Source organism: Podarcis gaigeae (genome assembly GCF_964106915.1).
Source record: "Podarcis gaigeae genome assembly, chromosome: 6".
NCBI classification, from domain to species: domain Eukaryota; kingdom Metazoa; phylum Chordata; class Lepidosauria; order Squamata; family Lacertidae; genus Podarcis; species Podarcis gaigeae.
The window spans coordinates 59,699,484-59,713,110 of NC_139682.1; the positions used below are offsets into that span (position 1 = coordinate 59,699,484).

At 43.0% G+C, this 13,627-nt stretch overlaps 1 protein-coding gene across 1 annotated transcript; it reads right to left on the reverse strand.

Moving 5' to 3' along the window:
- Positions 1–2,813: 2,813 nt before the first annotated feature.
- On the reverse strand, positions 2,814–12,890 carry LOC310846387 (cytochrome P450 2J4-like). Its single transcript, XM_083742793.1, has 9 exons — positions 12,360–12,890; positions 10,564–10,726; positions 9,642–9,791; positions 8,718–8,878; positions 7,742–7,918; positions 7,199–7,334; positions 5,810–5,997; positions 4,511–4,649; positions 2,814–3,270 (listed from the first exon to the last, which is right to left on the reverse strand). Exons 1-9 carry the CDS (start codon positions 12,558–12,560, stop codon positions 3,095–3,097), a joined length of 1,491 nt encoding a protein of 496 aa, XP_083598919.1. The 5' UTR covers positions 12,561–12,890; the 3' UTR covers positions 2,814–3,094.
- Positions 12,891–13,627: the final 737 nt, after the last annotated feature.

Genomic DNA, 13,627 nt, shown 5'->3' on the forward strand with positions numbered 1-13,627 from the left:
AAGTCCAGGAATTTATTCGGAATTCAGTGCATAGTTAACTTACAGAGGTTAAGCTCAGAGGTTAAGCCTTTCATGTTCAACGGACATGCTCCCCAATAAATCAAATTGGGTATGGGATTGCAGTAATCAAACTAGAGCTGAAGAATTTAAGTTCTACTAAATTGTTGGGGGCAGGGGAGAGAAAAAGATATCCCTTCAGTCTTGCTTACCTTTCTATTTGCTGTCTTTCATCCCCCAACCCCATCAAGACATTCAAGTGAAACTTTCCACTTCTGTGCCTGTTTACTCAGAAGAAGAAGAAGAAGAAGAAGAAGAAGAAGAAGAAGAAGAAGAAGAAGAAGAAGAAGAAGAAGAAGAAGGGTTTGGATTTGATATCCCGCCTTTCACTCCCTTTAAGGAGTCTCAAAGCGGCTCACATTCTCCTTTCCCTTCCTCCCCCACAACAAACACTCTGTGAGGTGAGTGGGGCTGAGAGACTTCAGAGAAGTGTGACTGGCCCAAGGTCACCCAGCAGCTGCATGTGGAGGAGCAGAGACGCGAACCCGGTTCCCCAGGATTACGAGACTACCGCTCTTAACCACTACACCACACTGGCTCTCCAATGTGTTCAATGAAGCTTGCATATGGGCAACATACTGTAGTTTTCCTTGTATAAGATGAGGGTTTTTTAATTATAGAATCATAAAAAATGAGGGTTGCTTATACACGAATAGTGCATAGGGGGGACCTGCCGCAAGCAGGAGATTGTCAGTGGTGATTGGGTGGGTGATTGGTGGCTGTGGCAAGGGCTGGTGTTGATTGGCTGTCTCTGTGGTAAGTGGTTGGCCGATTGGTGGCAGCTGGCATTGAGGGGGCAGACGATAGGTGGCTTCAGTGATGCATGTGTGAGTCAGCATGCGTTGGGTGAGCGATTTTTTGCAATCCCCCCCCAAAAGCTCAACAACTCTGGGCAATCTCCCCCCATTTTCTTAATTAGGAGTCTCCAAAAATAGGGGGCATCTAATATAAGGGTGTGTGTGGTTTATACACAGAAAAATATGGTATATAGGGTTGCAGTCTCAATCTTAATGCAGGAGGTATGTTGTTGTTGTTGTTGTTGTTGTTGTTGTTGTTGTTGTTGTTGTTGTTGCTGCTGCTGTTATATTTGTACCCCACCTTTTCTCCCAATGGGACTCAAGGAAGTTAACCAATAAAAAACAAGAATCACTGAAAACATAGGAAAATTGACATTAAAATCAATTAAACATTAATAGAATTAAAATGATATGTAAAATCTGTATAAAATCTACTAAAAATTACAGTAAGAAACAGCAGGGTACTAGCCCTTTCATTAAAAGTAGTCAGCTCCCAGAAGCCTGTTGGAACAGGAAGATCTTCGCCTGCAGTGGAAGGACCACAAGGAGGGAGCCAGCTTAGCTTCTTCAGGAAGGGAGTTCCAAACTCTGGGAGCAGCTACCGAGAAGGCCCTCTTCTGTGTCCCCACCAGCTGTGCCTATGAGGGTGGCAGGACCAAGAAAGGAGCCATCCCTGAAGACCACAAAGCTTGGGCAGACTCTTACAATAGAATACAGTTTTTCAGATAGCTTGGACCTAAGGCGCATAGGGCATTATGGGTTTTAGCTATGTGCAGCTGCTGTTGTATTTGGTTACATTCCGGGGGTTTTATCATTATTTATTTTTCTTGTTAGAATTTATATAGCCATCAGGTCTATATTTACATAGCACTGAGTGGGAGATAACAATTCTGAAAGCTCTAATGAGGTCAACAGCAGTTGGGTATGTTTAGCTTCGAAAAGAGGAGACCAAGAGGAGATAAGATAGCCATCTTCAAATATCTCAAGGGCTGTCACATGAATGATGGAATAAGCGTTTTTTCTCTCCTGCTCTGGTGGGTATCTAATTACAAGAAAGGAGATTCTGACAAAACTTCAGAAAGAACTTTCTGACAGTAAGAGCTGTTCATCAGTGCAGTGGACTTCCTTGGGAGGTTGTGGGCTCTCCTTCCTCGCAGATAGAGGTTGGCTGGCCATCAGTCATTGATGCTTTAGTTGAGATTCCTGCATTTCAGGGGGTTGAACTATATGCCCCTGGGGGGCTTTTGCAACTCTACGGTTCTATGGCTCCATGTGTGTAGAGGACAGATAGCAGATTAAGTTGCCTCTTGACAAAATATAAATGTAACTACTGAAATACAGAGGTTTGTGAGGCTTTTCGAATAAGAGGAGATTGCCATAATTGATATAAATAATTAGTTCAAAGGGATGAGGCCAAGAGGGAGTGGTGTGGCTAGAGGAAACAAAGGGACCACAGATATCCTGTGTCAAGGGACAACAGAAACCAGGAGATGCAGATACAGATTTAGGAGAGCATGAACTGTTTGGTGGCACTGGGGATGCAGCCTCAAGGGCACTGCAGGGGACATTGAAACTATGATTTAGAATGGAGCGTGAGAGGCAGGGGGTGCTGAACATTGGCATCATGCAGGGCACCAAGGTCTGCCACTGCCCTGACCACAATATGGACACAACTTGTCTGCTTAGCTCTGAGATAAGCAGATACTTCTTTTAGGACAAGAAGGCTTTCAGTCATCCTTGGAAGGTTCTTGGAAGGTCTCTTGTTTTATCAATAAGTCACTGACCTTTTGTAGTGTCTTCTGCTAGGGCTACTTCCACATTAGGGGAGGAATTCAACAGACCACCTGCTGTCTCCCTGCACCCCGGTATACTTGCACCTAAGCCATTTTTTGGGGGGGGTGCCCCTGGAGAAATGGGGGGTAACCGTCTTGTGCAAGCTTGAGCATCAAAGTCTACAACTTGGAGTTCCAACTGAGCTCTTTTATTGCGATACTTAGAAGACATTGCTCTAGCTGTGCCACAGGGACAATTTTAAAAATCACATACTTGAGATCATTTATGAGAAGAACCACACACCAGTCATGCAGATTGAACTTGAGGCCTTTTAAATACAATGGACATGCATTACTATTGAGCTATGACTATTGAGCTGTCCCCCTAAGGACAGAAACTAAGGAGGCAGTGCTGGCCAAATTCTTCACCATCTTCTTTTAATGAGCAGTGCCATAAAATGAGTCCCCTCAGCGAGAGATTGCGCATATCCGGTACGGCTGGGGGGATAACGTAAGACCTGACCGATGGTCAAGGCTTAATGTCACGCCTTTTGGAGCCTGGAAAGTGAACTTCTGAAGTAGGGCAGTGAAGAAAAGAAAAAGCTCAGTCCTGGCCAATTGTTCTCCAAGACAACCTCGCTTTCCTAAAAGGGGAGGAGGAGGAGGAGGAGGAGGAGGAGAGAGAGAGAGAGAGAGAGAGAGAGAGAGAGAGAGAGAGACTATGTTAGTAGAGAGTTTACATCAGGGTTCAGCAACCTTTTTCAGCCGTGGGCCGGTCCATTGTCCCTCAGACCATGTAGTGGGCTGGACTATATTTTTTGGGGGGAGGGGAATGAACAAATTCCTATGCCCCACAAATAAACCAGAGATGCATTTTAAATAAAAGCACACATTCTACTCATGTAAAAACACACTGATTCCCGGACCGTCCATAGGCCGGATGGAAAAGGCAATTGGGCCACATCTGGCCCACGGGCCTTAGGTTGCCTACCCCTGGTTTACATCTTCATAGCAATCTCTGTAAATCATACTTCTCAAACCAATACATGAACACACACAAAATACAGCCATTCTTTGAAATTTACAGTGTTGTTCTCCAACCAACCAATGTGTACAAAAATGCATATTAAGGGAAAGTGTAAAAAAATATATATGCCTATATCAGAGAAAAGAACATACAAAAATCCATTATATTAGGGGACTTGTTTACAAAATTGTGTATATTAGTCACAGTGAGATTTAAAAATGTGTCAATAAGAAAAACATGCACCAAAATGGGTTTTTTTTGCAATTGCGGATGGCAGCTGAAATGTGGGGAACTGAATGTAAGATTGGGAAAATGAAGGAAACCAAAGTTGACAGATCCATCCATCCCTAGCCTTACAGCTTCCCTCTCACATTCCAAAAATGTGAAGAAGGCAAACAGGTTTTATTTATTTCATAAAATTTATATACCGTTTGATTGTAGAAAACATCGTAATTATGATTCAGTTAATAATTCCCCGAGAAGTTGCTTACTTTCTGAGCTGCATAGTGAGAAGCAGGCTCCTATTCTCAGGGTGCAGTGAAGAAAACAACTTCATGAGCATGGAGAGGGGAAACACTTTAACAATACAGCCTAACTCCCTGTGGGCTGCTCATGAAGATATCAGGAAACACCCACTCAAAAATCCACACTGCGCTAGTGTCAGCACCATTTTGTGTTACACCATACACCGCAAAGGGCAGCCATTTTGTGACTGGTGCCCACAGCACTTTCTTAAATGCCAGATGTGCCCACTGGCTCTAGGAGGTTGGTGACCACTGCAATACACAATATAGTTAGCAATATTCCAAGGTCTCAGTAACTAAGCTGCCATCATATAGCCCTTCAACTTTTGTTACCTGCAGAGAACGGCAGGAATGCTTCCCTTCTCCGGAACTGACTGTTCTCTAGAAAATGGCCAGGATTAAACATATTGGGTGTTTCCCACTCATCCTCATCAAAGAGCACTGAGGTCAGGTTGGTGATCAATATGGTTCCCTGGCAAATAAAAAGCAGAGAAGTAGATTAGAAATGGCAAGGTGCTTTCACATATATATGAATTTATAGCAGTACTAAGTCTCTATCCCCTGACAGAAAAAGAATATGTTCTGAATGCAGTATTTACTTCTCATTATTAAGTAATTCATTCAAAGATTTCCCACAAAAGCACAGTTCCAACATAGATTTTAAAAGACATTCAAAGTCTGCTGGACTACGAAAATTCAGGGTTAGCAACACCAGATACTGGCTAATTTCTGACAGACTAGCTACCCATTCAAACTGAGACTGGTACAACTCTGTATTTAGACCACAGGTTTCCACATGGTGCCCTCCAGATGTTTGGGGATACAGCCTCATCATCCCTGAATTCTCGCCTGCCATGTGGGAGGCCTGGGTTCGATTCACGGCCAACGCACCAAGAAATGTAGCCTTTCTAGGCCCTTTTAACCATGGATAGGAAAATGTTGCACCCGAGCAGGGACGAAAGGAGCCAAACGACACCAAGGGGTTAAATCCAGAGAAAGAGCTTTTATTCTGCCATCCCGGGGGGGGGGGGGGCAGAGGAGCAAGTGTGATAAAGTCACAAAACAAGCACAAAGTTCACAGCCATTGCACAGAGTATATATCCCCTTCCAGTTCCCTCCCCTTTCTTCTCACATGTGTCTCCTGAGCATGAACAGAAAGTTCCTGTCTTGGGACCACTTTTGGACTCTTCCCAGGAAAGGGGGTGAGAAACCAAGGGGGTTTCAGAGTGTTCCAGTTATGTTTCATTCTCGTGCTTTGGCATGGTTCCCGGACAGAAAGTAAGTTGCAATCTGGTTTTAGCAAGGCCAAAGGCTCTAAGAAAACAATGGACTCTGTTCCCTACCTTTTGTTGCAGTCTTTTAGTTACAGCAAGAGGAATATGCTTAGCTAATGCTTTTTGTCTTTGAGGAAATGCAGTTTTAAAAATGCTTGAAGCGAGGCTTTGAGGCCTGGCTGGGCGGGGGGGGGGGGAATTTACAAACAGTTTTTTAAGGTTTCTTGGGGTAATCCTAACTGTTCCCCTTCAACAGCACAAAGTTGGCTACCCCTAGTTTAAACTTTGGATTAAAGTGTGTGCAGTTTAATGAAAGAGCAAAGACAGACAAGAAGAGCAATATGTCCTTAACATTTACTTTGGGCACATGAAACCCAGCCAGTGTCGTGTCCTTAGTTGTTATCCGGGTCGCATTCAAAGGCACAATGCTGCTTTTTCTTTGAATTTCATGAACAACCGCATTGGTATAGGGCATGCTGTCCCGGTCACCTATCGCTGGCTGGCGAGGCTGGCCAATCACAGAATCTATTTCCTCTTGGACCCTTGCTGCAAAGAGAGAGAGAACATCTGCTGTAAATAGAAGAGGAACAGACATAAACTAATATCTGCAGAGGAGGCCCATCTCGTCGTTCCACCTCTGGGTGCCCTTTGCCACCAGAGTGCCAGCATTGATTCAAGACTCCTTTTTCCCCACCCAAGATCTTTAGTTGGAATGGTTCATCTTCTGCCGAAATAGAATTGTTTTGGCTGTACCATTTATTAATTATTTTCTTATCATTCCAGTTCAGTTAAGGATCACTGCCGGCGGGCACCCCAAAGTAATTTGCAATATAATAAAAACATATGGGGGAAATTCTTGCTCTTCTGATTGCTCATTAAACGGAAGAATTGCAGTTTGCCAGATAGAAAGTTCCCTTTCCCCTTCTCTTTCTGCACTGTTCTGTGGCCTCTCCCAACCTCCTTGGACCAATTTGAAGGTGTGTGAGAGAGACGTACAGTGGCGAGATGCTCTGTTGCACAAGTGAAGTCCTTACACAGAGCTTCTGCTTTTATATATAAAAGCATTTATAGCATATGCATATATAATTTTTTGTGGGAATTAAACTTTACAGAGTTATGTGGAAGAGAGCCCAAGTCGTTGACCCTTTGCCTTTTCCCTCCTATAAAAAATACACAATACACTCTGTTTAAAAGTTAGAATAACTTTTACTCAGTGTACTTGCCCTTGTTAGATTAAACATACAATTCAGGTAGGTGTTACTTATGTTAACTAATACATATTACATAGATTTGTATCAAAGAATGACTAACGGTGCTACACACTGACTAGCTTTGAGACAGACAGCAACACCACAGAACATAACTGCTGCCCTAGCTGTTAAGACTGTTAATAACTGCCAAAACTGAACCAACAGAAAATAGCAACCTCAGACATATGACATCACCGACTTCTACAGCCCTTGTGAGCAATAACCCTTTACTTAGCGTTTTGGATGCTTTCATCTCACATTTTTAATACACAACAGCTTAAAAGAACAACAGCACATATATTGCAAAGTAACATAGCAATATGGCATTGGGAATCGTTCGAAAAAAGAGAAGGGTGGTTGATAATCAATGTTAGTCAAATTTACGGCAGGCACATTGAGGTTATATAGCCAATAAGTCAGATACTTTGATTTCAATAGAGGATTTGTTGAGTGCAATCCAAAGTAATGAAAGATAAGTAGGCAAATGATGGTTCTACCTTGAATTTCCGGGAAAATGGCCATGTACAGCAAGGCCCAGCGCAGGGTTGTGGAAGTTGATTCCGTTCCAGCAAAAAAGAGATCCAGTGTTGAATGTAGGAGGTTGTCTTTATGAAAACTGGAAGCAGCATCCTCCTTAAAACAAAGAAAATGCACCAAAGGGTTCATCTGTCATTAAAAACACCACCCCAGTTTCAGTCCTATATATCAAGTGATAGCAGTGAGATTCATGAGCTCTATTCCTGACAAGTGTCCTGCACAGCCAAGTCAACAGCCCTGTGAATCTGGTGAAATTCAGGCACTGGACAAGTGGTGATATACATTATTTCCTATTCACTTTTGTGTGTGTGTGTGTGTGTGTGTGTGTGTGTGTGTGTGTGTGTGCAAACACACAAACACACACCTCACCAGTTTGTCTGCTTTCATACAGAGCCAATGGAAACTATATGGTAAGTTCTGATCCTTTAGATTGTGTCTCTGCTTTCTATTATTAACCATTACTATTATTAATACTACCACAAACTATACTTTTTGTTTCTTACCGTGGCCATTTGATTCAGGTACGCATCTATTAAGTCTCTGGGTTCAGATGGGTTCCAGTCTTCTTCATGCTTTTCAATGATTTCTCTCACAAAGGATTTCAGTTGTCCCCAGTTTCTTTTAACGGTCTGATGGGGCCCTGGCAAGTGCTTCATGAGAGTGGGAAATGAATTGTACAGCTGAGGAAACAAATACTAGCATCAGATTTGTGCAGGGAAAGCCCTCTCATAACAGTTGCAGATAACGCTACTATCAAAGGAGGTAGCAATCCATGTGATGGCTTCCCATGAAGATGGCTACCTGTTTGAAAAATGCATGCACCTTGCCTGATGATATCAGGAAAATGATGCCAATGTAGCTTTCTCATTTGATGATGCTTATCTGCATGGGGTGGCCTTTCACAGATTCTAATTGGTAGGTGGAGAGTATGGAATTAAGCCGTGTATGTCACTTGGGATTGCATCACTGTGTTCATTGCAAGACATGCTCTGGATTTTAAGTCCTGCTTATGAACACCACTCAATACCCAGTGTTATTTAGCTACATAAATATTCCAGCACTGTGTGAGAATGTTCCCAATATGGAAAATAAAACTAACTAGCCTTCTCATGATATGTGCTACTTGTCCAAATTCTTTGATTTTATTCAGTCACTCATGTGATTCCCCACTTAAAGGCCTAAAATGTATCGTAGCACATGATTTTTAGTTGTGATGCCTGCTTTATAATACTGAAGACACCCCAACTCATACATCCTCAGAATTATGATAGACAATGTTAAATAAAAACAAGATGTCAAAGGGACTTGGTACGGGGTGAGATGCTTGAATTACAAGTTCAAGGGAGAAAAAGAAATCAGAACATAAAGAACAATGATGGCCCAAAGCGAATGAATGAACAGTCAACAAGAATGTGGGAGTGTGCCCGGAACCAGAGCGACTCTGTTGTGGTTACCCATAAGATCTCACAGAAGATGTACCTGAATCCAAATACTTCCCTGAAGATACATTATCTCATCAAAGAAGTGCAGAAACTTCTGGAAATTGCTGTCATGGTAATCAAAGCGGTCCCCAAAAGTGACAGAACAAATGATATTTGAAACAGCATTATTAATCTGAAAGTGAGGGTCAAATGGCTGCCCTGGAGAGGGAGAGAAGAAGAAAATGGAGAAGGAATAAGACTGCTTATGGCTTCCATATAACAAAAACATAAGGTGGGGGAAGTGGGTGGGTCTGGACAGAGTATGGGGGGGACAGCAGAAGTTCTTCAGATAGGTGTTTAGATGACGCAGTGATGGAGTTTTATACCCTTAGTGGCACATGCTATAGGTATAAGCTATCAAGCACATTGTTCTGTGAGATGTTGTTTTGAGGTTGTGGGGGCCAGACCCCCTCAATCCCTGGATGCAGCAAGTGTTAAAACATAAGCCAGGCTACCTTCCTCATGAGGTGATCACCTGGGGGATGGGCTATTATGGGAAACAAAGGAAAGGACCTCTGTTGTTTTGAGGTTATGGGTGCTAGCCCTCTTGAATCCCTGGAGGCAGCAAGCGTTAAAACATAAGGCAGGCTAGCTGTCTCATGAGGTGATCACTTGGGGGAAAGGCCCCTCCATCAGACTGCAGTGAGAGAGTCTAGGGTAGACTTTGCAGGGATGTGACCTAGAAGTAAAAGAGCAAGCTGGAGAGTTTCAGAGCACAGTGTTTGATTTCTGTTTGAATCCAAGGCTTGTGGCTATGGGAGAAATAAGACCCACAATGGATATACCCCCGGGCTGAGTTTTACATTGATGCTCATCTAAAGCAGAGCTGCATTTGCACAAAGCAGCACTTGAAAGCTTCATACCATGACCAATGTATTTTTTAACCTTTCATAGGAAATAGGCTTTTTTGACTGTTTCACACCTTTCTCAGCTTCAATAGCTTCCTTTAGGTATCGGCTCTCCTCCTGTATTTGTTCTTCTAAAGTCCTTTTACCCAAACCAAAGTTTCTGAGCATTGATATGGCAAATCGTCTCTGTTGTTTCCAGGTAAGACCATTAGAGGTCAACACTCCTAGATGAGAAGAAATAGCAAGCAGAGCAGGGCAACCAAGATGATTAAGGGTCTAGAACAGAAGTCTTATGAGCAATGCCTGAGGTATCTGGGCAAGTTTAGCCTGGAAAAGAGGAAACTTGAGAGGAGATATGATAACCATCTTAGGACTGTCACATGGAAGATTGAGGAAGTTTTTTCTCTCCCTCTCTGGAGAACCCAAACCAATGGCTTCAAGTTACAAAAAAGGAGATTCTGACTAGACACCACCAAGAACTTTGTGACAGTAAGAACTGTTTGACAGTGGAATGGACTTCCCAGTAAGCAACAAAAATCCACTGGGTGTGCAGGTGAGAGGAAATGAAGAGGGAGTGTGGAAAGTGTCCCCCACCATTTATTTATTTACCCTCCCGCCACATAAGGTTGCACTCCCATATGTAAAATAAGTGGAGGTTGTTAGCCCACTGTACTAACTTTGTCCTGTGAAAAACATTGGGAACTGTGATGGAAAGGCAGCATATGTTTGAAATACACAAAATGAAGTAAACGTATAGGAGCACGTAAAGCAGTCATTATGTATTTTACAAATGTCCCTTCTGCACTGAAGCCCTTTAGGACACTCTGGAATTGCTTTTCTGGATAAATGGTACCTGTTTAATGTTTATATGGTCTTGATTATTTAATGATACTTCTGGTTTTCTTTCATATATTTTTGGCTTTTTGATTAGATAGGCAATAGGAAATGATGAGATAATGTTATTTAAACAATTGACCATAATTAAAAGTAACTCACCCAAACCGCTAGTGATTTCCTTGGTAAAAGGAAGATTTGGACGATCTATGAAGTTTTCACCCTGATGGACAAGAGCTTCTTTCACCAGACGCAATCCATTCACAATCACAACCCATGTTTTCCCAACCTGAATGCTGAAGACATTGCCATATTTTTCTGCCAGCTGGAAGGAGAGGAAGAATACAAGACAGGATAAAATATCCCTATGTGGTCTTTATTAATATATTCTATATTAATTTGCCTGCTTGGTGTTTATAGAATGCCTGTATGGAAGATGTAATCTTGGTTTCTCTCAAATACATCAGGGACATCAGAGATGCCAAAAGGGTTTCCTGGGCCCAGTTCACTGTGCATGGACAGGCCCCCTCCATTCTCCTCTTGCAATCTATTGGCAAAAGCTGCTGCTTCTGCACATATATTAACTTATGCTAGCCTACCACACAGGAATGTTGCAAAGAGCAGGAGGGTAGGCTAACGTACAACAAAGCACACACACACATTTTTCCAGTCTTGATAAGGGTGAGGGGATCCTTATAGTAAAGCATCGTCTATAGGAATTTTAATTTGCTTGCCAATTGTGGCTTTGTGGGACGTGGAAGATCAGGGAGCACTGCATATCATCATGTTCTTCTCAGCATGAAGTTATTTTTTTCAAGGGAGTTAAATAATTTGAAACATTTTATTCTATAAAAGCAACACACTAGGGGAAAGAAGGAAATAACAGAGACACAAAAAAATGCTTTGCGTACACAAGTGTTCTCCACTCATACAGCATGAGGCTTGAAGCAACAAGAAGCTTCTACTTTTTTAATATAAGTTTCTTTAGAAATGTCTAATTTACTTTGAGAGAGAGAGAGAGAGAGAGAGAGAGAGAGAGAGAGAGAGAGAGAGCGCGCTTTGGGTCCCTGTTGGCTTGGAGCCTTGTACATATGTACCCTATGTACCCCTCTGCAGCAGTTGTAAGGGATAGCCAATATTGTGTGCTCAGTGCCATAGTGTGAGGGGGACAGGAAAAAATAAGAAAAAATAATGGCACTTCCCAGGTTCCTGCTGTCCTCTTCCTGCCTCCTTAGATTCAGAAAGTGTCTTTTTAAAAAGAAACATCCTATTGCACTAACTGACCCCAAGCAAGCAAGCAAGCAAGCAAGCAAGCAGAAAGTTGCGTTTGATGTGTCACGTCTATCAGGTATATGTTGTTTAGTCGTCTCCAACTCTTCATGACTCCATGGACCAGAGCATGCCAGGCACTCCTGTCTTCCACAGGTATATAGTCTAAGCAAACCTGCGAAGCTGTTTGGCATCCTGTTTAAGAGGGGAACACGAGAAAAGCAAACTTACCTCTGGACGGGAGCTGGACAGAGCTAGCTGGTCTTTAACATACCCAAGCAATACGTGGCTCATAGCAAATATGTGACTTTTTTCTGACCAGAGTTAGAGCGAAAAGGAAGAAGTGGTGGAAATAACCTGCCAACAAAATAGAATCATGCAAACAACCATCCTACCTTTTATGGCAGGTGTGGACACAGGCTTGTTACCAATGACTGTTAAGCAAAATAGATCCCCCAGATTCAGAGGCCATACACATCTGGATACCAGATGCTGGGAACAAACCACAGGAGATGCATTTGCCTTCATGCCCCAGCTGTGGGCTGCTCAGAGACCTCTGGCTGGCTACTCTTGGAATCAGGATGCTAGACTGGGGCATCTAACCCTCATTTTCCAGTGAGGTTTCTACGCTCCTTTCCACTGCAACGTCACCTGTTTTCTCACCATCTGGTTCATTCCTTCATTCTTACCTTCTGTGCTGCCAAATGTGGGTCCTTTGCCCCAAAATGTGGCATGTTACCCAGCAAGGGAAGAGGCCTGGGCCCTGGGGGGAAATCCCTTGGGCGAATCCTTTTCTTGTAATCAGCAAGAAGTAGAAATGTTGCCAGAAACACCAGAACAACTTGCATGGACAAGGCCTCCCAGAGGACAGAGAGCAACTGGAGCAGCATCTTCAAAGCCTTCTAGCCTTCCTTTGTCAGAGCAGACTGTTTTCTGTTGGGAGAACAGAAATCTGATCCCAGGAGAGCAGTTATACCTCTCCTCTTGGTTAATGTTTCTGTCAAAAAACCAGGGCAAAGTTTGCAACCCATATATTGTTTTACATCACACCAACCAGGAGGCTGAAGGAGATGGCTTATTGAGTAACTCTTCTTAGGGGGAAGGGGGAGAGTAGTTTTCTGAATCAGAATATTTCCTTCTTGTTCTCACCTTCAACACACACACACACACACACACACACACACACACACCCTTTTCACATGTACTAAATGTATCTTAAAATACCATAAGCAACAATAGTCTGTCATTTCTTGGAAAAAGGTGTAACTGTCAGCATCGCCCTTGAGCCAGTGCCACTAACTGGACTCATCCACTTCAGCCCCGACTGGGCTAGGCGAGCTGGGTAGCACTTCCAGAGACCACCTTCTGCACAGGAACAGGTCAAAGTGCTGTGGACTCACAGCTTAGAGTTGTGAGCACCGGATTCACTCCAACAAGAAGACAGTCGTCACACAGCAGAGTATAGCAGAGTATAGCAGAGTCTAGCAGAGTATAAACGACTCGGAGAGCAGCTCTGTAGAATATCTTCTTTATTCTATCTACAACTATAATACAACTATATACAGAGCTAAATGAGGTCTAAGCATAAATGAATGCTGAACTGCACTGAGTGTCTGCAGCTGCTCTTAGCAGCAACCTTATCTAAACACACGATCTCTCTCTAACAGTCTCTCTCTCTCTCCCCGACACACTGACTGACTGACTGACTGATGTGGTGCTGGAGCTGAATAAGAAGAGAGCAGAACACGCCCCCTCCTCTCTGGAGAATCAGCAGAGACATCAGGAGATTCTTGGATATGGGACGGGTGAAATCTCCTCAGTAACAGCATCTTTAAGTTGGAACCACTACTTAAAACAGGTTTGTGACACATATTAAAGACTCTAAACCAATAAGTTTCTCCAGTTCTTTCTAAGGGTCTGAGGAGATTGTCTCAATGGATCATCTTATCTCATATAG